Source organism: Carassius auratus, unplaced genomic scaffold (genome assembly GCF_003368295.1).
Source record: "Carassius auratus strain Wakin unplaced genomic scaffold, ASM336829v1 scaf_tig00004557, whole genome shotgun sequence".
In the NCBI taxonomy this organism is placed as follows: Eukaryota; Metazoa; Chordata; class Actinopteri; order Cypriniformes; family Cyprinidae; genus Carassius; species Carassius auratus.
In genome coordinates this window covers 722,955-747,872 of record NW_020523604.1, presented here as the reverse complement: position 1 = coordinate 747,872, position 24,918 = coordinate 722,955, and the positions used below count along the sequence as shown (strand labels likewise).

The window sequence follows — 24,918 nt, the reverse complement described above, 5'->3', positions numbered from 1 at the left end:
ATACTTGTGCTCTCTTGTAACAGCTGAGAGTTTTTAAACTGGCCAAGTCATGGCCCACTCTTAACATGCTGATTAAGATCATCGGCAACTCAGTGGGAGCTTTGGGGAACCTGACCCTGGTGTTGGCCATCATCGTCTTCATCTTCGCCGTTGTGGGCATGCAGTTGTTTGGGAAGAGCTACAAGGACTGTGTGTGTAAGATCGCTGAAGATTGCGAGCTGCCCCGCTGGCACATGAATGACTTCTTTCATTCATTCTTAATCGTCTTCCGGGTGTTATGTGGAGAGTGGATTGAGACCATGTGGGACTGTATGGAGGTGGCTGGACAGGGAATGTGTCTCATCGTCTTCATGATGGTCATGGTCATAGGAAACTTGGTGGTAAGTGTTCTTTAGATGCAGAAAATGCAATTTTGTCATACATTTGTCAAGTTGTACTGAAATCTGCAAACATGGAGATAAATGCAAGATTTAGGTTTCTATCTCTTTGTTGAAAGCCCAGGTAACCAAAACTTAAAAGATCCAAAAAGGTTATAAATCTGGGTTATATTAACCTATATGAATCAAACAGTTTAATCCAAGTCAAGTGAAGAGATACAGTCTATATGGTTGCCTGCAATATATATAGTATATGTGTATATCTATATTAAATTTATATTACATTACTATTTTTGCATTATGATGTCTTTAAAGCCTTTTGGGGTCTTTCAAGCTTTGGTTACTTAAACTTTCAATGGAGGGAGGAACTTCTCAGGTTTAATAAAAAAATATAAAAAAATTTGGCTTTGGGACCATGTGAAAGTGAGTAAACGATGACAGAGTTAAAATTTTTGGGTTAACTATCACTTTAAATTGTAGCAGTATGCCTGAGTTTATGAATCATAAAATGACTCCAAAGGCAGCTGTCTTGGTAATTTGAGGCTATTTATTATTAATTTATATTACTTTTCTCTCACACTGATCAGGTCTTGAATCTGTTCCTTGCCTTGCTGCTGAGCTCATTCAGCGCAGACAACTTGGCAGCTTCTGATGATGACGGCGAGATGAACAACTTACAGATTGCCGTTATTCGCATTAAGAAGGGAATTGCCTGGGTGAAGGCCAAAGTTCGAGAGCTGGTCAACATCATCCTCAGGAGGAAGGTCACTGACGAGGCCAAGCCGCTAGATGAAATGTACGACCGGAAGCTAAACTGCATCACCAATCATACTGGCGTGGACATCAGTCGTGACATGGACTATCAGAAAAATGGCAACGGAACCAGCAGTGGTATAGGCAGTAGTGTAGGCAAGTACATGATTGATGATGACCACATGTCCTTCATCCACAACCCCAACCTGACCGTATGCGTGCCCATTGCCGTGGGCGAGTCAGACTTTGAGAATCTCAACACAGAAGATTTCAGCAGTGAGTCTGAAGCAGAGGGCGGCAAAGAAGTGAGTATGCAAAAGAGCTGATGTTGTGATGCTTTGAGGCTTTGACCTAGTTGCTAGTGGGTGAAATGTAATACCCTGTGGTTATTGATTTGGCCTCAGGAGTAAATGTTTAGTGATTCTAAACTGAGGTGTTTGCTAATTTTTGTCCATGATATTGATATATCTGGAGTAAAGAGCAGTGTATTGTTTCAAAATGATGTTCAAACGTGTGTAGGCCATTTAGAACACTGTATTGTGAAACATTAATACAGATGATTGTCTTTTCATTCTTGGAGCTAAAGTGTGTTAGTTCTGGATGTCTAGCATAGTGAAACAACAGTTTACAAATACCTTTTCTTGTCTGCCACTGGTCAGGCAAACAGTCCTAAAACCTGTGCTATTTAAGAAATTGTTCTTTTTGAGCATCTTGAGTTTTTTAAGCATTTTAATAATGCGGTTACAGTTGGGATTGAACATTGTTTTTGCTTTGCTATTAACATAAAAAATGGCACTTGTGAACTCTTCTTAATTAGTTGGGTGAAATCAGCTCTTCAGAGGGCAGCACCATAGATCTTAAACCAGAGGTAGAAGAAGCGGTGGTGGTGGAGGCAGTAGAGGAATATGATGACCCAGAACCTTGTTGGACTGAAGGTAAAGGGTTCATAGATTCCTCTTTGCAAATTATAATAATTTTTCAATTCAGAAACTGTAATAGATTGTGAGAACAGAAGTATAATGTGTGGCATTTTGCAGCTTGTGTGGCCCGCTACAAGTGTTGTGATGTGCCCATCACGGAGGGCTGGGGTAAGAATTGGTGGTTCCTCCGGAAGACCTGCTATCTCATTGTGGAGCACAACTGGTTTGAAACCATCATCATCTTTATGATCCTCCTCAGTAGTGGAGCGTTGGTGAGGATCTACACAAACACACACAAATTTCTTGCAGGGATGTGCTGAAGCACTTTGTGTTTAACTACTTGAGTAGAAAAATGCTGCTTAAATATTGTTTGGGATTCAATTATTATATTGTGTTGTAACATAAAAACTTTTTTTTTTTTTGTCCTTTTGAACCGATTTCCATTTTGTTTTGGATACTGTCTGACTGTTAAATGAATGTTCATGTGAGGTATATATAATGTGAGGTTCAAGCAGGCATTGAGTCATTGTAGAAACCTGGCACCAGAGCTGAACTGCTGGGTGTTGTGATTAATGGACTGTACTATTCATCCTATTGGATCTATTTCTAGCACTGGAAATGTTTCTGTCTTTAGCACTGCTAATGTTGCCAAAAAAGGAATGTAATAGAATCAGGGGTCTTGCTTTATACGATTGCTTTTTTAATGCTGACTGTTTTTAACTGAATTATTGCACAAAATAGTAGCCTTCTGTTCAGTTGTTTTCCCAGTTGTTGTTGTGCATAAATAATAATAATATCATTATCATTATTTCATTTTTTCTGATGATTATTTCTTGCATTCTCTTTAGTTTTCTAATTTAAATGAAAACCACTGAGAGGTATTGTGAGAAGCAGATAGTACTAGTTTTATTAATGCAACTAAATGTTATCTGCTGCAGGCTTTTGAGGATGTGTACATTGAACAGAGGAAGACAATCCGTATTATTCTGGAGTACGCTGACAAGGTCTTTACCTACATCTTCATATTGGAGATGTTGTTAAAGTGGGTGGCCTACGGTTTTGTCAAGTACTTCACCAACGCCTGGTGCTGGCTGGACTTCTTCATTGTTGACGTAAGTCTACGATCTAATTTGTGCTGTGTTTGTTGTCAGTTTGATAAATGCCCTTAACGTACACATTTTGTTGATGGGTTCCATCCTGCCAAAAGCAAAGTCTGACTAGTGTTATATTGTATTACAACCTGGATCAGAACATATTTCATTTCTAATATGAAGCTATGTGGAACGAGATTTTGCACCAATGATGCATCATTGTGTGGGGCCAAGCAGCATGATGTGATAACACATATGGCTGCTTTGGACAAAAAAATTTATTTGAAAAATGTGTAAGTATTATTTCAGACCTTTTTTCAGCTTATATAGGCTCTAAAACAAAGGAATTGCTGATATCTAGTGATGTCTCATTTTTATAATAGATCATTTGATGGTAAAGGGTAAGAGATCTGGCGATGATTTTTGTCAAAGAGCCAAGTGTGGGTCGCAAGTCATAGGTTCCTGACTGCTGCTCTAGAACCATACTGAAAAAACACTTGATTTGCTTAACATGATTTTAACTAACGAAGTAAAATAAAATTGTCTTGATAGACAGCTTTGGAAAATTCTCTGTTTTCTCTGTTACCAAGTGACCGGACTGAGTCAGGGACTTTAGAAGCTTTGTTTAAACTGATAAAATAAATTCGTTGGCGTTTCTGACAGCAGAGACGTATAAACTCTGCATGTTCATAGACCTGACAATACTGGTTGCCATTCACAGCAAGGTAACTTTTAAAGATGACTTAAAAATAGCTAAAACTGGTGGAGCGGCTTCTTTGAGCTGTCAGTTAAAAAGGAAAATGGTGTAGCAGAGGAGATATCTGCCTCTCCTGTATTTATGCAGATGTTTTATGTGATAGTCGAGGCCAACAACAGGATGGTTCCCCTTTCAACAAGATGTTAATGTTTTGGACAAAGAAGAGTCAAATGTGATCTTTTATATGAAGACTAAAGCTGTGTGTTGGTATGCAGGGGTGAAGCTTGAAGGAAAAACATTGCGCTTATCTTGAATATAAATGCTTATGTAACATTCTTGGTGTCTAAATCATGTTATTTCATAAGATGGCATCATCTCTTTAAGCTCTATCACCCATGCATAGCTGTGCAAAAATGCTAGATTTCTACGTGACCGAGATGCTTGAATATCTGCTATCAAGAATGATAAACTGGCTTCGAATGTCACCAGTATTGTGCAAATAATTGTACTTTTTTGTCTTCCCCCTTTGTATGCAATTTCCTTTAGTAAATCGTTATATGGTTTACGTGTTGTAATGGAAATTACTAGTCAGAATTAGTCTATCAATAACAAATGATTATTGATTTAAGATATTCAAGCATATCTCATTCTAAATGAACCTTGTTTCTAAATCTTGTACATGTGGATGATGTCTATACTGTGTGAACAATAAGATATGCATGGCCTCTGACTGGTTTCATTTTCTGCCCTTATTGTGGGAGACTCACCAAGTGTAAAATGCATTTTAGAGTCCATTACAAGTAAGTTATGATTGCAATCAGTTGTTCCATCAACAGAGTATTTTATACAACAAATGAATGACTCTTATGTAGTTTTAAATTTTGATTCAAAGTATTTGATGAAAATATATTAAGCTGTTTATTTGACTAAAATGCTCACACTTGGACTCCAAACTAAGGGATTCAGAGAAATGTCATGTGGATGTGCTTTTCTCATGATATGTGGAGGACATGTTACAATTGCTGTGACCATGTCAAGATACAATTTGATTATTTGATTGTGTGTTCTGACCTGGTTCCTGAACTAACCACTTTTTAGCAGAACTCGTACACCAAATGCTGTTTAATGAGGTGCTGTGTGACATTATTAGATTCATACACAGTCTATTTGGTTTATTCTATTTTAGACAGTTTTATCCACCTAAAAATTTATCCAAAATCATATAAACTCTCCCAAAAGTTTTATTCTGAAATATATTGTTTAGCACTATATAAAGAGAATTTTTACACATCGAAAATTAATTAATTATCACATTTATTTATTTACACACAAAGCCTGATCCCTCATTCATAGCTGGTGCTGTATTTCATTCCAACTCTGAAACTTTTAATTTCCTGCATGCAAAAGTTAAAAAGAACTTTACTACCAGACTTCCATCTCAGAATCCATGAAGAGACACTGGTTTTATGACATCTTGCAAACTCTGTTCAAAGTTTGGGAAATGTTTGTTTTTAAATAAATGAATACTGTTTTTCAACAAAGGCACATTAAAATGATCAAAAATTTCCATTTCCAATAAATTCTGTATTCATCAAAGAATCCTGAAAAAATATGTATCATGATGTCCACAAAAATATTAAGTAGCACAAATGTTTTCAACTGTGACAATGCTGAGAAATGTTTCTTGAGCACCAAATCATGATTGGTCTGATTTGGTTATGGGACTGGAGTATGGCTGTTGAAAATGTATCTCTGCCATCGCTTTAACAAATTAGATTTATAATAAAATGTAAATTAACTAAAATTTAAATTGTAATAACGTTTCACAATATTACTGTTTTTACTGTATTTTTAATCAAATAAATGCAGCCTTGGTAAGCATAAGACACTTCTTTTGAAAACATTGAAAAACCACCCCAAACGTTTGAATAGTTGTATATAGGGAAATGAGCACAGGGATGTTTATTTATAATACTTTATATTATTATTTTTTAGCAAATGAAATACATAAATAAATCAGAGGTATTAAATGAGGGTATAAGTTGTTTTCAGATAGTATGAAACATAGGCGCTTTCTGTGGGCAACGGTCTAACTGTCAGGAATAAAAATAATAATAAAAAAAATGGATTGTCCATGTACAGTAAGTGCAAATAGGTCACATTGGTGGCAGAGACACTAACGTTAGCTTCACCCACCAACATTTGACTGGGCTTGTCAACATTACAATCATAAGATTCAGTGGCGTAGATGATAAAGCATGTGTTACATTAATTTTGACGCAATCGACCAAACTTTTTTTTTCTCCATTTTCAAATATCAAATCAAATTAGAAAAGCATTTATATTTGATAAAGATTAAGGAAATAATCAAAAAGTTGAAAATAAAGTATCCGGAAGGTTTAGGGTAGGCTTTTGTCTCAATAAGGTGGCACCCATTTAATAATTTAAATGAAATCAATATATTTATTTGAAATAAATCAATAAGTTATTACTGCATACTGTTTTATAATGTATTACTATGCTGAGGTGCAGGTAATTAACCACTATTTGCAATAAGTAATTAGCAGAAAATCCTGCTATTTTAACACCGTATAAATAGAATCTATTTAATGGCACTTAGTGTAAATAGCATCTATTGCTAAGAAAATATGCTATTTTCACAGCGTAAATACCCCCCCCCCCCCCACAATGCATACAGCACCCCCAACCTAAAATATCTTCCCACACCCCTGGTACGAAACATGGTACTATTTTGGTATCTGATATTTTAACATGTATCATTTATCCTCCACAATTTGGTTACTAGTTGGTTAAATCCATGAAGTTGCTGTGATTCAAACTGTGGAGCATGACGAGCAATGCTGAAGTCATGGGTTTGATTCTCATGGAATGCATTAACTTACAAAATGCATTCCTTGAATGCAAGTTGTACCAAATGCCTAAATGAAGCTGTCAAACATCTTATTTATACATCGTCTTAGTGTCTGGGAATGTTTTCTGTTCAGGGATTTTAAGATATCATGTAGGAATATTCCCCATCTGACTTGGAGTGGAATGCAGCATAACACTTAGTCTGACCAGCAACTGACTAAGGAGTCATCCCACAACTAAAAATAAACCAAATTTGTGAGTTTGCTCTGACTACAGCCCATACCCACCCTCTGTCCATCAAACCCTACTCCTCAGCCCTAATCGAGGCTGATGGGAGCTAATATTCCATCTTAACTATTCCTGGGGTGCTGGACTAACACTTGTGCTAGTTGGGAAGAACTCCATATCCCAAGATGGATCAAAAGTTCATTATTCCCTTCCATGAGGTAGTGCTGAGATGTGTTGATGTTGAGGACGTGTAGCAGACGGTGAGTTGTCCTCCTGACTAGTCTATGCTTTGTTCCTCCACTGTTATTTGCTTTTGCTTTTATGGATGTGATGCTCAGAGGGCTTTAACAAGGGACCGGCATCATATCTAGCATGCGTTTGTGTGTTCATGTATGTTTAAATACTGTATATGTTCCATTATTTCCTATTGTCTGTCATGCTATATATCTGTGCCATCAACCATACAGACTATTATTTGACTATGCTCATATTATTTTTTTTTAAAAATATATATTAAGGGAGTCTATGCGCTATGATCCATTCCCAAAAAAATATGTAATAATATATAAAACATTATTTTAATATGCTTTATTATCTTAAAATTCATTTAATAGTGGTTTGAGTGACAAACATCAGCCATTTTTGATTGTTTTGAATCTATTCAATTTTAGTTTATTTTTTTTCCTGTCTTCATTTGGCCACAGCCACACATCTCATTGACCTTGCCTTACAGAACGAGCGTGCTAGCAGATGAAGAAGGCTTACACTGAGGGGCCATCTCAGCCGGCTCAGGGGGCCCCGGGGCCCCCGGGGCCCTCCATAAAGGGGTGCTTGTGGGTTCCAACTGAGGCTAAAGGTGACAATTAACCCCAAAGATCACATGATAGGTAGATGAAGGAGAAAGCTTTATTACATGGTAGCTTCTAAAAAGTACTAATTTTGTGAAGAGATATTCTGTATATTTTGAGACGAAAAAATTGCATTTTTATAATTATTTGTAAATTAAAACTAAAACTAAAAAATGTGTCCATTTTAATTGATGCCACCAAATCAATTATAATAAAAAAAATCTGGGAAATTTAACAGTGGATATTTCTGTGCAGAGATTATTGATGCATACTGCTGCCCTTGTGGGTCATACCTATTAAAAGCCACCAATAATTCTTGGGTTTTGGTTTCTAAAATGTCAGCTAGCATGGTTTCTTCAGTAAAGGAATATGATAGCCATTTAGAATAAAGCTTTCACCTTTAATAGAACCCCTTCCGTGAATTGGTTAGCTTTCAGTGTTGTGGACTATTTGTATACCTTTTCATAGGGGTGCTCAAGCCTGGTGTCCCAATCCACTGTCTATCCATTGGTGGTTTTGTTCCTGAACATTTACAAGACTTTTTTGATGTTCTTGTTTGCACCAGTCCTTTGCATTGACATGTGATATAATCAGTACGGTTCTCTAGAGAGCCATTTTGACAGATATGACCTTTGTTTAGTTTTCCCCATGGATGGCATTTTGTGTAACCAGGGCTTGGGTTCCCGCAGAGTGATTTTATTTCATCCTTTGGGTGCTGTCTAATGTCCATTTACTATCTGCGCCCGCCCCTCACGTTACTGTGTCAATGTGATGCTCTTTAAACTGTAAAATCAATGCAATTTGGCATACATGTACATTTTTACCTGTATTCTTTCTCACAGGTTCCATTAGTTTGTCTGTCTTAAATTTAATGGGATTTAATGCCTCAGCCAAGAGCGACATGGAGAGACAATGTTAGATGGGCAAGGGTAAGGTTCTTGCAGTATGTTGGGTTGTTTTTTTGATGCATCTACAGGGGTCACCTCTATCTTCTCAACCCCCACGTCCCCAAGGTCCCCTAACGTACTCTATCAGACATGCGCTGTGTGCATCTCTGTCTTTTTTTTTTTTTTGAGCCTTATGCTTCTCTTTCTATCTGTCTCTTTCTTTCAACCACAAGTTTCTCAACAGGTGTAAGGAAGCTCACAAGGGTTGGTGATCTCCCAAAACGAACAGAGCACAAAATCTTGGGTTTATCCTGTAACCGATACTAAATATGAGTCTTTCTCTGTCTCATTCTTGGGGATATATACATGTATAAATGCAGTGTTATATATGTATATACCCATCCGAACTGTTGTGTATGTGTGTAAACCAACGTTCCAGCAGCTCTACAGGCCATCGCTTCCTGAAGAGCTTTCTCTCGTCTAACAGTATGGATCCTTTTTTGCTTCTCTGTTTCTGTGTAGGTGTCTATAATCAGCCTTATAGCTAATGCACTGGGCTACTCCGAACTAGGGCCCATTAAATCTCTCAGGACACTAAGGGCCCTGAGACCCCTCAGAGCATTGTCACGTTTTGAAGGGATGAGGGTAAGATACAAAGCTATAGAGCTGATCTCTCTGCATGCCCATTCAGCAGTTAAAGCATGCTAGAACTGATCGAGGAAAAAAAAAACAAGGACCAACCGAAACCCTACCTGGGGATTTATTTTTCAAGACAGACGCCAATTAAAAGGACTCACCTTTTCATGCACACCTCTTCTGTACCACATTAATGATCCAGTCATGATGCAGCTGAGATAACTTGAAAAATAGGATGTGAAAAGCTTCCCTGATTTAACTGAAATCAGGTGTATGATTGACTCCCAGTTAAGTCATTGTCAGACGTATCAAAGCTGCCTCATTACAAATGATATTTCCAATTGGCCCTGGAGGACAAAAACAGCATGAACAATTATTTACAAAACTAAACACAACACCATTCAAATCCTTTCTCATTTCACAAAGCGTTTGATCTGCAATTGGCTGTTTCTTTGGCCTGACTCTCAACTTCTGCTTTGGATGGAGAGCCCCTTCCTTCCATCTCTCCTCTGTTACACTGACCCTGTCTCTCAGAGAACAACCAGCAGCACAGAACACTTTACCACTGAGGTCCCCACTTCACCAGTACTACAGCACACTAGATATTCTCTTGATGACTCAGAGCACATTTAATATAATTTACTCTTTGCTAAGCTCCACGCCCCTTGGTAACTGTTACTCACTCTCTGTGAGTGTTGTTAAAATGTAAAAAGTTTCTAAGGAAATTACATTATGCAATACTGCGATTAAGAGGTTGAATCAAGGAAAGCTCTAAAATGCATCAAATACTGTACTATGAATTAATATGTAAATTAATTACAATTCAGATTGTCCATATTTAAGTTAAAGTTTTTTTGGGTGGGGATATAACATCTTATAATGATCATAAAGATTGGGAAACACTGCATGTATGTCATCAAGCAAAATTATTTTACCATTTTGTATCCACCTTATTTTTCCCTTGTGTGGATGTGGCCATTTGTAAATTGTATGTGTCTGGCTTCCACTGTCATCCGCTTCCAGCTATTTTAGCTGTATGAAACAGCTTGTTTTGCTGCTTGATATTGCAAACTGGTGTCTTACCATATTATTTTAATGTAATTTCTTAATTAAGAACACACTGGTATGTAGTGAAAACCGTTTTATCATGTACTGCACTTTGTTTTTCTTCTCGTTATTTCCCTACAGCAGCTAATGAACCAGAAGTCTCGCTCATTCACAGAAAATGACTTCTGCATTGAAAAATAAGGTGGATACACTAAACTGTAGGTTCAGTTAGATTTTCATTTAATTTTAATTCATATTTTTATTCATTAAGGATGCAACAAATTACTCAACAGTGAAAGTTAAGACATTTATAATGTTAATAAAATTAAATGCTGCTTTATTGATAATAAGAAATGTATCTTAAGCCCCAAATCAGCATGTGACACTGAAAACCAAAGATTACGATTTTTAAATTGTAATAATATTTCACAATATTACTATTTTTGCTTTATTTTGTCAAGATAAATGCAGCTTTGGTGGAAAATTTTGACTTTTCTCAAAAACATTACAGAATTTTCCCAAGCCCAAACTTATGAATAGTAGTATAAAATCTTTAGAATTCCATTTAAAACTATCTGAAGATGCATATGTACAACTGACTAAGCTGGATACAGCAAGAATTACTAAGGTATAATAGGTCAGTGATGTTTTAAGGCTTAGCAAAGAGTCAATTGGTCAAGGTAAAAGAAATGGGCTAGTTTACTTTAGGCAGAGAGCAAAAATATGTGCAGTTTCACAGTTTTTCTTCAGTGCTGATTGTTTGAACACATGCAGGCCATCCTAACAAATTTGGCAAAGATAGGTACTTTATCCCATTGATGGATGTGAACCGTTGCACCTGGTTGTTGTCAGTCTTTCTTCTCTTACCTGTGGACTTGGTTTCCTTGAGCTGTATCCTCTCAACCCCCCCTCACCTCCTCCCTGCCTCCCTCCCTCCATTTCACACTGTTCACTTCAGCCCATTTGGCCCCGCGCTGCCCAGCCCAGAGCAGCGTCGAGGAACCAAGCCGCTGGAGGCTCACCTCACCCCTCTGTGCTTACCGAGGATCTGCACATGGAACTGTAAAAAGAGAAACCCCGGGAGTGAGAGGGAGATATTTGCTAAGCTTCTGTATAGCTCTGTATTTTCCAACTGGTTTTCAGTTGAAGCCTTTAGCAATGTGTAATGGATGACATCTTTTAGATTTGATTAGTTAGGACATTTATAATCGTTACTAGTCAGTGGTTAACAAGCAGTCAACACAGAAGCTTAGGAAATGTGCGAGACCACGGAAGTGAGAGGTTTGTGTTAGTTTTACTTCCAAACAGAAAAGGTATCAGAGTAAAGAGATCTGTGATCTCACTGCTGTTATGACTAAAGGTATGGCTGGACCCAAAAATGACAGATAAGGTTTCTCAGTTATCGAATTTAAAGTTTTATTTGATGTTATGTTTGCCTTTATGTGTATACATCTGCTAACAGGGCTCCAGGTTTCAAATAAATGGTTGCAAATGTGATTTTCAAAACACGACCACTAATGTAAAATCTAGTCACCACTGGTGATAGTCAAAGCACCTTGGTGTCCATATACAGTTTGTCAGCTATAATGGGTAAAGAACATAGTGTCAGCCATGTTCTTGCTTTGAGTAAATGTTTCAAGAAACGAATGTGCTTGAGTTAGTTGTTTAAAGAAGACTCGCTCAGTCAGTGAAATAATCATGCAATGAGTTCCCTTGGTGAATAACATTATATTTAGATCCGATTGTAAATGGACCAGGATATGTTACTTGAATTAATTTTAAAAAATATTATTTTACCATTTTTATTATTATTATTATTTTGTTTGTAATTTATAGATCATAGTCAAAATATTTTGGCTCCTAAATGTTTCATTTTAAGAGCCAGTGGCTCGTTAGTCATTTGTATTTTATTCTGGAGCCTTGTTGTACTATTTTATGGCAGTTTATTTCTAATTGTTTTTTTTTGTTTTTTTGTCTTCTGTATTTCTTTTGTCTATTAATACTTTAAGTATTGTGCGTAGATTAAACTGTCATTTTTGGGTGAATCGAAATGATGTTTTCCTAGATATGTTCAATTTGTTTTATCTAATTGGATTCATGAGGGTGTATGAAATTCATTTTATGTAACCTTTAGAAGCATATATGAGTAAAATAAGTACAGAGGGAACAATGAGTTCTTACCCTAGTGAATAATAGATGTTCCTAAACTGATATGCTGTTTTGTTTGAAATTAGAGTTAAAAATGAATAAATGACTTGATAAGGAGACGCAACAGTTGAGAGATAAAACCAGTGGTTTGTTTGCGATTTTTGATAACCGATTCTCTGACCAAATACAAACACACTAAGTATAGGAATTAGTTTCCGACTGATGTATTGTCTTGATTATCTAAAATTTTAGTTACCTAATTCAATTATTAGTTTTTCTATACCCCAAATCATTTATCGAAAGCCAGCCAGCTTTGAAATGGCAGAAACTGCTCCACACTGCTGCCTCTCCTGTCCATTTATTTATTGATTTTAACGGTTCTTGAGATTGCACAAAGATGTCATGTAACACGCATGTCCTGTTCAATTGGAAATGCACATTATGCACTTTTGAAAGCCATTTTCCCTCACTTTGATATCTGTGTCGATTCTCAGAAAAATATTTTATGTCTATGTGACATTTGAATACATAGGCTCTGTTGAAAGATGGACAGTAATTCTCTTGACAAGTGCTTTTTCCTGGGGGTCTTTCAATCTCCAGCACTCATAATCTTTGTGTATTTCTGTATTTCTCATTTTGAAAATGTAAAACAAATCAGCACTCAAAAACATCTGCACTTGCTGAGAGAATCCTGCCATCCTCTGTGCCTCTGTGTGTTCAAGGGGGGAATATGGCTCCACTTTTCAGTATGTGAGAGATCTGCATGCTCAGCTGCCTGAGAGCTGCGGCTCGGCTGCCTAACACAGTTAGTGAGCGTCTCCTGGCACGCTCTGCTCATCGCTAATCACTGATGGATGACGTCCTGACTGGGACAGTGGGGGAGGGGAAGGATATGGAGACAAATGGGTTGTGGGAAGGATGGGATGATGTGTAACAGGTTTTAAGTTACTTAAGCTTGCCACGGCAATGTTAAAGTAGTTGGGTGGTGGGTTGTAGTGTTAAGGATGCAACTGTTTGCTTTGGGGATGTAGAAGTTGTGTGAGTGTGTGGCATATTTGTATGAAAAATCATAGGTCACATAACAGTGGCAACATGGTAGATGTAGTATGTATTGTATTCATACTACATGCCTACATACTTAACATAAACTGATTAACATACTGTTAATGAAGTACCTTCTGTAGGTTCTTCATTGAATACAGTGTGTAATTTTGGATGCATCTTTCCACATGCAGTGCTGGGATAATCCAATGAAGCACTTATTTAGGACTCTAATTTTGGGGATTCAAAGGATTTTCTGGCTTTGAAACTAGTATAGACAAGTAAAAGTATTTACTTTTTAAAAGTCATAGGGCCACCCAAGGAAAAGAAAAATTGTGCTGACAGCATAACCAGTAAAAAAATATTTCCCAAACCTCACGTATACGTATATGCTGAATTCAACCAGTACTATACTAATAAATTCATACTTATGCAAATAAATAATTAATCAATTTACAAATCCCACTAAGTTAATTGCTAACACTTGGTAGCTTTTTATGGAGTAACACAATATTTTAATGCATATCTTTTAAAAGTAACTTTCCCTGACACTAAGTTCATATAAGAACCGCTGTTTTAAGTATAACAGTTCTTGAACAACTAAAAGAGACTATATGCAGGGGTGCAAATCAGTAATCTTTGGTTGCTAGTTTTGTCAGAAAGCACACTGATGTCATCATCTTACATTAAAACTGTCATCTATAGGAAAACTAACAAAAATATCAAATGTAGAATTATAGTAGTAGGAACCTTGGAAACATTTTAAACGGAGCTGAAGCCATAGGCGGAGGGTGAACCAACTCCGGGATAAGGCTAAAAGCAGCCAAATGTATTCAACATCATAAACCCATCTTTTTAGGCAAGAACCAGACATGGGTGTCATATAGGATAATAAAACATGTTTAATTGTATTTAACGTGATTACAATTTAGTAAAAACTTTAGAAATTGATAATTATATAATATTTCCTTTCCATGGCTATTCAAACAGCGAATAAATTATACAGGCTATAGAAAGTGACATTATCACTAACTTTGATCTATCACGAGTTTAAGTACTCTCAAAAAAACAAAACTACCATTTATAATCACTGAAGCTGTAGCTATACACTGTGAAATTAATCTCTTACTTACATTGTACGTACAATTACGCTTTGTTGTTTATGTTGAGAATTTGCAATAGTCCAGAATTCACTCAGACAACATGCACGCACTCATCAAAACAGTCTAGTTTCAGTGATGTCTGACTACACAATTGACACGGTTTATTAATTTTCACTTTGTTAGCAACGGACGTAATATATTTTATTTGTTTGTACAGGGAAATTTTTTTGTCCAATTTAGAGCCATTTTTGCCCCAAATCCCCATGGCTAGGACTGTAGGACACTCTCCGCCTATGACTGAAACAAAATAAAGACAGTGTAGATGATAAGCTTTATAGCAATTTTCTTGGATGGCCATGTGACTGAAACATGAATCAAAGATATTTTATAATTTGCTAATATTGGACACTGAGCAATGTTCATAGTGTCATTCCTTTTCTTATGCCATACAAATATGCAGCCACAAATGTGAGAGTCTTTAAATGTGTTTCTCTTTAAGGATTTGCTGGGCCATTTCGGGTCTCTTACACTGTACTGTCTTGTCTGTCCTACTATGGTCTAGGTGGTAGTCAACGCCTTGGTGGGTGCCATCCCTTCCATTATGAATGTCTTGCTGGTTTGCCTCATCTTTTGGCTGATTTTCAGTATCATGGGTGTCAACCTGTTTGCGGGAAAGTATTACTACTGCTACAATATGACTGAAAAGGCATTGTTCGAAATTGATGTAGTCAACAACAAATCAGAGTGCCAAGCATTGATAGATCAGAACTTCACTGAGGTGCGCTGGAGAAACGTCAAAATCAACTTTGACAATGTGGGTGCTGGTTACTTGGCTCTACTGCAAGTGGTAAGTGTAGCTGCCTGCTTTTAGTTTCTAGTAGGATGTTTTTTGGCTGAAGAAATATGTTAAACACTGATATTAACTTTCTCTTTATGCTGCTTAGGCAACATTTAAAGGATGGATGGACATCATGTATGCAGCAATTGATTCACGAAAGGTGAGCTATTTGTGCAATCTTACTTGCCACTTGAGTCAAAGTTCCCATTTAAACTTTCTTTCTCTCCTCAGGTGGGAGACCAACCAAAGTATGAGGACAACATCTACATGTATATCTACTTTGTTATCTTCATTATATTTGGCTCTTTCTTCACACTCAACCTCTTCATTGGTGTCATCATTGATAACTTCAACCAGCAGAAGAAAAAGATAAGTCTCCACTTTTTCTCTTCACTTTCAATTATTTGTTCTTTTGCATTTAAACAAGTGATTTTCACAGCATATTTGGACTTAAGTGGAGCAGATTTTAACCGAATATTGTTTATGACTATACTTTGGAGGTCAGGATATCTTCATGACAGAGGAACAAAAGAAGTACTACAATGCTATGAAGAAGCTTGGCTCAAAGAAACCTCAGAAACCCATACCCAGACCACAGGTACAACACTGATAAAAAGTGTGATATTTCGCTCATTGAATTGACTTGAATAGAGTCCTAATCTCAAATCTATTCTAATTTCTCCTCTTCTTTAGAACAAGCTCCAGGGCATGGTGTTTGACTTTGTGACACAGCAGGTCTTTGATATCTCCATCATGATCCTCATCTGTTTGAACATGGTCACCATGATGGTTGAGACAGACGATCAGTCAAAGGAGACTGAAAACATTCTGTATTGGGTTAACTTCATCTTTATCGTGGCCTTCACCTCCGAGTTTGTCCTGAAGCTCTTTGCACTGCGTCATTACTACTTCACCAATGGCTGGAACGTCTTTGACTGTGTTGTGGTCATACTCTCTATTGTGGGTAAGTAAACAATGTTTCACTTAAAACTCCCATTTTGTTTTTCATTTAGGTTTGGAAATACAGTGGCGTATGTTTGGCTCATTTGTCCTCTTCTTCTCCTTGCTTTCTATCCCCCAAACCACAGGTATGTTTCTGGCTGACCTGATCGAGAAGTACTTTGTGTCACCAACTTTGTTCAGGGTTATCCGTCTGGCTCGAATCGGACGTATCTTGCGTCTGATCAAAGGAGCAAAGGGCATTCGGACTTTACTGTTTGCACTGATGATGTCACTACCAGCCCTGTTTAATATCGGCCTTCTGCTGTTTTTGGTCATGTTCATCTTTTCTATCTTTGGTATGTCAAACTTTGCCTACGTGAAGCGGGAGTCTGGCATAGATGACTTGTATAATTTTGAAACATTTGGGAATAGCATGATCTGCCTGTTCATGATAACCACCTCAGCAGGGTGGGATGGCCTTCTTGCTCCCATTCTCAACTACCCACCTGATTGTGACCCAAATAAGGAGAATCCAGGTACCACAGTGAAAGGAGACTGCGGAAACCCTTCAGTGGGCATCTTCTTTTTCGTCATGTACATTATTGTCTCGTTCCTTATCGTGGTTAACATGTATATCGCCATCATTCTGGAGAACTTCAGCGTCGCCACAGAGGAAAGCGCTGATCCACTTTGTGAGGATGACTTTGAGTCCTTTTACGAAATCTGGGAAAAGTTTGACCCCACTGCTTCCCAGTTTATCACCTTTGCCAAGCTGGGTGACTTTGCTGATACTCTGGAGTACCCACTGCGCGTTCCCAAGCCCAACACTATAGAGCTGATCGCCATGGACCTGCCCATGGTGAGCGGCGACCGTATTCACTGCCTAGATATCCTGTTTGCCTTCACCAAACGCGTGTTGGGTGACAGCGGTGACCTTGACATGATGCGGCAACAAATGGAGGAACGATTCATTGCTGCCAATCCTTCCAAAGTGTCTTTTGAGCCCATCACCACCACTATGCGCCGAAAGCAGGAGCACATGTCTGCCGCGGTCATCCAACGTTCATACCGTGCTTATCTTATTCGGAGAGGCTTCATCTGCAAGCGCTTGCTCAGCAGCAGCAGGCTGGAGAATGGCGGGACCAATCGGGACAAGAAGGAGGGCACGCCTTCTACTGCCTCGCTGCCTTCCTACGACAGCGTGACCAAACCCGAGAAGGAGAACCAGGAGGAGAGCGACAGCAATGGCCAAGAGGGCACAAACCAAAAAGAGGTCGAGGAATCCAAGTGTTAAGAATGACGGAGACTGAACTAGTGATTCGAGACTAAAACTATCTATTCCAACAAATGTATATAAAATCATTTGTAACAAAAAACACAGAAATCTTGGGAGAACAAGGTTGTTTACAGACAACAAATGCACCAGGAAAGCAGCTCAGTTTTTTATAGATTTAATGATGACCAAACCAACCTATGAGCTTACTGTCTTAACATTTGTGCTCAGTGACCAATACTTTACTGTTCCAACTGCAGCTGAAAGGCACTTAAAAGGAGAAACAAAATAATGACCTATGGCAGACATCTTTGACCACCTGCCAAAGGACAAAGCAGTACAAAGCAAGCTCATAAGATGGATTCCTTTGCACCAAAACACGTGGAGTTCTGCTATGGACTGCTTTGAACCTTCCTTTTTTAAACACTACACTGCCAAAATCCCACTGAAACCTCCCACTCATCCTGTGGATTCTGGGATGTTGTATTTTAACCATAGGAGAACCAGTAATAACGACGTTAACTCAATCATGTGGAGTGTCCGTGTTTAAAAAAAAGAAAGAAACACGGACACATTATGCAAGGGTTTTCAGTTGTTGTGATGGATATCTCACCTTATTTGACCCACAAAAAGTAAGGGGAAAAGCTCAGCCCATGCCATTCATCTCATCATCATCTCTTTGTTATACTTACAGAAAAAAAAGTTTTATACATGGGCTTTCAAATCGATATAGGGTTGGGGAATTTTTCAGGGTTTTGACTTGGGCTGAAAGGGACTTACTCAGACTGAGTTCCTGGTAAATAAATAAATAATTGTGCTCGTTCAATGCATATAAATGACTTGCATGGTGGCATGTTTAGATCAGGAATCATGCATGTATAATCATAGTCCACTTGGCACTGCTACTCAAACCACATCAGTGGCTTGACCATACATTCGACACTGTCCACTAGTTATCAAATTAAATAGATATAGCTGGGAAATGATTGGTCAATAGCAACATATTTAACTACTGGCTATGGCAAGTATATGTATACTTACCCTTCGTATGGCTTGCTTCCTGATTAACCGACTCTCACACCATGCGTCATGTGTGTATTTTAAGGTGGTCGATCAAAGCTGTTCCTTCGTTTGGATATACAATATGGCAACTGCACATCTGCACACACATAGAGGTGTTTCACTGCCCTGGACCTAAGTAGAATTTGGGATGACCATTTGGAGAAACAGTATCACTTGAATCAAATCTTGGGTTCATAAACCTTTGATTTGTTTTTTACACCAGCAATATGATTCAACTGCCCCTTGATGTGCAGCTGAGGCTCTGGTAGAGCCTTCAATAGATCTTCAAAAGGTACAGCCACCATGCCATTTAAACCCTTACAATGCTTTGATGGGATACCATCTCTTCGATTTTCCTGGAGTACTTGTCTTCATGTCAGCACATCCTCATGTTTACCATGAAAAGAGGTTGTCAGTTGTGTTAGCATCTTGTTTTGTCTGAAAGATGTTGGAGAAAGCACTCGAGTAGCCATTTTGAATGCATCTCGTAGACCTTTAATAGCCTTCTCCCTGTTGAATGAAAAAAATTATTGATGTATATTTGTAACAGCTTGGATTATACACGTAAACTGGCCTTAAACAGCAGGAAAACAAGGAAGGTGGCACTTTTAGAATGAAGTGGTGGGTACTTTTTGCCTGACAGCATGTAGGTTATTTTAGCCAGTGTTGGTGATACTACAGATTGGCTTGTTGCTACCTCTTGAGCAAACTGCCATTCCTTCTTGCTCTGGGTGCAATAGAAATTGTTTGAATTTGCAACAGTAATTCCTTTGTTTACAATATTTTAGTAATGTTTCATTACCTCTCCTATTTGATAAGGATGAACACTTATTCTGGTGTTACGGTGGATCATAGATAACGTAATACAATGCTAATACATAGGAACAGGATTATGAAATCATAGGACATCTCCAATCGCTGCGTCAGCAGGCACAGGACACCAGAGAGTCCGGGAGAGCACACTAGTTTACAAACCCACTTCCTCTACTTCTCAGACCTGTAGGTCTGTTTACTGCCTGAGATCTGTAAATCAGTGTGGGTGCTGTGGACTTGAACCAAATGAAGCCTGGTGAATCAATTAGACTACCGTGTAGTTTTCCCCCCAACTCCCATTTTAGTTCAGATGTGAAATGAAAAATCACTCTCACTGACTGTATGACAAGTTAATGTATCATTCATGTACAGGAAAGGGTCATGATGTACATGGCACAATTGCTGAAAAGAATTAACTTTTTAAGGAAAACTATGAGCATTGTAATATATTAATTTATTTTAAATGGCATGCTTTGTTGTGGGTTTTGTAAATACAGAATTTTAAAGAAATACTGCTATTAATCTAATAATAAATTATAACAATGATATAGAATGGCTTCCAGCTGATGCCCTTGTCACATATTAATTTTTTTTTTCTCACTTTTATTAAAGGGAATTAAATAATATAATGTATCAATAATATTATACAAAGAATATATACGTGTATGTGAGTGTGTGTGTGTGTATATATATATATATATAATATATATATAATATGAAAGGATATACAAATGAGCACTGTAATATTTAATGCAATATGTCCAGTTGATGTCCCAAAAAATTATGTTGGGGATGAACACATGCACGGTTGTTATCAGCGCTGCTAGGATGTTTAAATCTGATACTGTACAATGAGAGGGTTATGCATATATAGACATCCGCCATCCTGTCTATGGACATTGTGTGGTCACCCACCTGAGCCTGAAAGTCTAAAACAGTTCATGTATTGTACTCTAAAGGCCTCCCCAAACACTTCAGTGCCGTTACTTGCGGGCCTGAACAACAGTTTTGTATGCATTTTGTATCCGGGTTTTATGTGTTCAGTGGTCTGTTTCTAGTGCTACTTCACTAATTGTTGTGTGCCTTTTACTGCATTTTCTCCATGTTCCTTCATTTTCTGAATTGCATTTCACTGCAATTTTGGAGGATGGTGCCATATTTAACATTTAGTTGATGATGGGGTAAAGACATGAAAATTGTAAATGGAGCACAATGCAAATCAGGGACTGTAGTCTGAACAAGGAGTCTGGTGTACTGCTAATGGGACACTGAAACCAAGAAAACAAGTCCACTTCTTCCAGATTCAATGTTTTGAAATCTTCTGATGTTCTGTTTTCTGTATTTTGTGTATCATCCACTTGGCTTGTAAAAAAAAAGAAAAGAAAAAAATACAGCTTGCCTTCAGACTTGTGTTTTTTTCCATCTTTGAAACTCACTTTTATATTGATATTCAGTTACTGGACTTCCATTTTTAGCATGACTAAAATGCTTTCCATTTTGTGAAAAGATTTCAAAAGTGCTTTTCAAACTGTTGTTTTGTTTGACACAGTGTTGCAGGACGACATATAATGGTGTGTATGGCACAACCACAGGAACTCTTAGTAAGAATATATAAAAGATTGTCTTCATTTGAGCACGAAACTTTTTATTAACAATAAAGCAGCCTTCCAGTGGCACAGAGTCGTCACTGATTTTGTTGACCATGAATGAGAAGCCACAGACACCTGACATCAAGAAATTAGTCTTTAATCTGCTACTCTCGGAACTGCCCCCCACCCCCAGAAACCTATTAAGACCTTTCACATTTTATTTACTTTAATTCTCTACTCTTAAAGTTATAGTTCACCCAAAAAGGGGTAAAAAAAAATAGGTCATTATTTAATCCTTGTTCCAACTGTTCCAATCCTGTATGCATTTCTTTCTTCTGTGGAACACAATAAAAACAATTTCAACTGTTTTTGCCCAACTGATTTAACAGGGTTCAAAAACCAAGTTGGACCCCATCAACATCTAATAAATGGACAAAAACACTTTCAACAGTTCAGCAGAAGTAAGTCATCTCAAACCCTTAATTTTGTGGTCTTGTCTTTGATGTATGAGAAACTTTCAAATGATTCTCGGGGTGAGATGGGATTTGCGCGAATACCATGAACTTCTAAGTGAGAGTCACTGCAGACTGTGGCAAGAAATACTCCTCTGTTCATCTAGTAAGTTATGGTTTAGCAAAGAGATCAATAGAAAGCTATTAGCTGTGAGCTTAAGTATCAATGACACTCATCTGACATGCCTAACCTCAGGGGGATGCATCCTGACCACTAGCTTTTGGTTGAATGGATTTGCACTATTACCAGTGTAGCATTGCTTAAAGGATTATCATTTACTTGCCCTCATTGTTACTTTCTTCTGTGTAAACATGAAAGCAGACAAATTTGAATAATGCATTTCATTCACAACAATAAATGGGGACTGAAGCTTTAATGCTTACAAAAACAAATGTGGTCCATGTGACTTGTGCATTATATACTATAGTCATCTGAAACACATAAGAGCTTTGAGTGAGAAACAGTGACATTTCTTACTGTCAGTGAGTTGATCTTGAGATGGTTTCAACCAGGGACAAAATCATTTTTAATGAATTAAATTATTTTACTTATTAAATTAGCTCCTCAACTTGATTTAAAAAAAAGAAACCTGATTGTGATAAAGTCTAATTTTAAAATTGTCATTTCTAGGGCTAGAAGAGTTATGCAAATGAATACAATTGTACAACTCTATGGGCATTCTTATATTAAATACAAAGTATTTTTTAAATCATATATTTAATTATTATCCAGTAAATCATGAACAACTAGAAAAGCCATGGGTCAAATGATTAATTAAAAGATTAATCTGATTCATTAAAAAAAAAATATTTACAAAATGGACATTATTGCAACTTACCTTATGAATAAAACGGCCAAGTAGAGCTATGGTAGATAACAAGTTTTTTCAGTAATAATGGGCAGTGTCACAATGTATTGTATGGCTTCCGAAGATTTGGGTACAGTGCACGAGTCTGACAGCACCAGTCCTCATTCACTTTCATTAATGAAAAAATAACCACCAGAATGTTCTTAACAACAAACTGTTTTTGTTCCTTGTGAGAAAAGTCGGTAAGAATATTTTAAAAAAAGATGGCAGACAGGAAAAGGACGAAAATAAACCAAAGCAAAACAGAGGAAGCGTGGGAGATGTAAACCGCTCAGAGTCAGAACTGTTTCTACCTTTTCCTCGCTTCTCCTCCGTTTCACAGCTGAGCAGGAATGTGTCTCTTCTCGACTTTCTGCGCGTCACCTGGCTAGTTCTATTGCTTCCCTCCTCACCAAACCTTACGATGCATGATATCCCATCTCCGAGCAGCGGCACAGAGACCTGAACAATTTACCTCAGTGCACACATATGGACATTGGGAATTATACTGTTTACAATGTAAGTCACTTTGCATTCACGCTGTTAATGGCTTTAATCTAACCCGGACATTTACATCTCGCAATCACACATTTAACCACGGTAGCTAACCCAGAACTGGTTTGTCCACTTTAAAGCCCCCAACAAAAAAACCTGGTTACAGTATGTGTCATTGAGTTAAAATTTCTAACTTTCCAAAGACTTGTGGCTTTTAAACTCCGGCATTGTGAAGTAACTTAAACCAAAAAATATATCATTCCCAATGTCTATATGTGTGCATGGAGGTAAATGGTCCAGGTATCTGTGCCGCTTGAGAGCTTCTCCAAATACCACTGTTTTGCGCTTGGTGTAACCTAAAAAAAAACTGTATTCCGTTGTTCCTATGTTTTCCATATGTATCGTGTAACTTCCGTGCATGGTAAAAAAGTGCAGATTTGCGAGAACCTCCTCTTAAAAACACATTTAAACAATCCTGTTTCGCCGCCGGTATCCTTCCAACATGGCGGAGACCGTGATATCGAGGGAGGGGCTTTGTGCTATGACGACAACTTCTCATTCTCAGATTGCAACAGCCACGCGCGGGACGGACCTGCTCTTTATCTTAAAATATCTGTCTCACCACCCGTGTTCAGTATGAGCGAGGCGACGAGGTTGAGAGAGGAGAGAGGGTGCGTTTAGAGATAAATGAATGCACCACTGGTGGCTGAATCAGCAGCCTACTGCCAGTTTGACAAATTACAACTGTGCATTTTAGTTAGCAGGTCTTGGAAGCTTACAAGCTCGATCGGATTCTTGCATCACGTGTGACAACGTCTCTGGCGCTGACAAAACCGTTTTGAAGTAAAAGCACTCCGTCTAGTGGTGGCTGTCGTAACTGCATTCTTCATAGTTCACTGAAATGGGGTACGTAAAGGAAACCGTTCTGAAACAAATACTAAAATACTATAATCTATATATAGATTTATAAAAAATTAAACTAGTACTTTCAGTAGGCATATTTCTTCTGTACTGTAGGTGTTTACTGTAGCGTTTTGGGGAGCTAAATTATAGCATTTTAGTATTGATATAATATAAATAAATAAATGCGTTTTATGGGGAAATTATATATATTATAAATATATCATCAGATTTAATTCATTCAAATGAATATAACTTTTCCAAAAGAAAATGAACTATCATCACCAGAACAAATCAAGTAAACTCAAAATCTCATATTGCTCATTTTCAAACAGCCTTTAAAGTGTATTTAGAATCTGTAAAGTAAAAAAAAGCCCTTTTTTAATTTAAATGTTTGTAGTGTCCTTTCATTTTAATTTCATGCTTTGTTGTTTTAATTTTGTTGCTGAGTTATTGCTGTTTCTTGTTTGTGCTTGCTAATCTTGCAGAATTTTGTAATTTTGGAAGTAAAAAAAAAGCATGAACACTGTCAGCCATTGTTTTCCAAGTAAAGTATAAAACACAAATATTATAATATGTTATTTTATGTCTTAAAAGGCTGAAATTAAAGGGGTCATATGATGCGATTTAAATTTTCCGTTTCACTTTGGAGTGTTACAAGCTGTTTGTGAATAGATAAGATCCCTAAAGTTGCAAAGTCTGAAGTCTGAAACCCTAAGAGATATTCTTTATCAAAGTTAAGACTGGTCCACGTCCTCCAACAACGTCTCTTTTAACCCCCCACCACATGTCTACGTCAAGATTTGGGAAGATTTGCATAACTGAGCCTCTACAACAGTTAAAACAATAAAATGTAGTTTAATCAACGATATTATTATTAGGCCTATTATTATTATTAGTCTATTAGTTTTAGGCCTATTACTATTATTATTATTATTAGTATTATTATTATTATTATTATTATCATTATTCGTTCCAATTAATTTTCCAACCAAACAC

The 24,918-nt window shown here is 37.4% G+C and overlaps 1 protein-coding gene across 8 annotated transcripts in view; it reads left to right on the top strand.

Annotated features, from left to right (window-relative positions):
- scn8aa (sodium channel, voltage gated, type VIII, alpha subunit a) overlaps positions 1 to 21,251 on the top strand; it is a 51,867-nt gene extending 30,616 nt beyond the window's left edge. For 6 of the 8 annotated variants that reach the window (XM_026243906.1, XM_026243905.1, XM_026243907.1 and 3 more), the window contains 12 exons: positions 24 to 380; positions 965 to 1,435; positions 1,948 to 2,065; positions 2,168 to 2,322; positions 2,989 to 3,162; positions 9,195 to 9,317; positions 15,210 to 15,494; positions 15,592 to 15,645; positions 15,717 to 15,854; positions 15,979 to 16,083; positions 16,179 to 16,449; positions 16,574 to 21,251. In XM_026243906.1, coding sequence (XP_026099691.1) covers positions 24 to 380; positions 965 to 1,435; positions 1,948 to 2,065; positions 2,168 to 2,322; positions 2,989 to 3,162; positions 9,195 to 9,317; positions 15,210 to 15,494; positions 15,592 to 15,645; positions 15,717 to 15,854; positions 15,979 to 16,083; positions 16,179 to 16,449; positions 16,574 to 17,721 — 3,399 coding nt within the window. In that variant the 3' untranslated portion in view covers positions 17,722 to 21,251. The remainder of the gene's footprint in view (positions 1 to 23; positions 381 to 964; positions 1,436 to 1,947; positions 2,066 to 2,167; positions 2,323 to 2,988; positions 3,163 to 9,194; positions 9,318 to 15,209; positions 15,495 to 15,591; positions 15,646 to 15,716; positions 15,855 to 15,978; positions 16,084 to 16,178; positions 16,450 to 16,573) is intronic. The other 2 variants (XM_026243908.1, XM_026243909.1) reach the window with 1 other exon arrangement.
- The last annotated feature ends 3,667 nt before the right edge of the window (positions 21,252 to 24,918 follow it).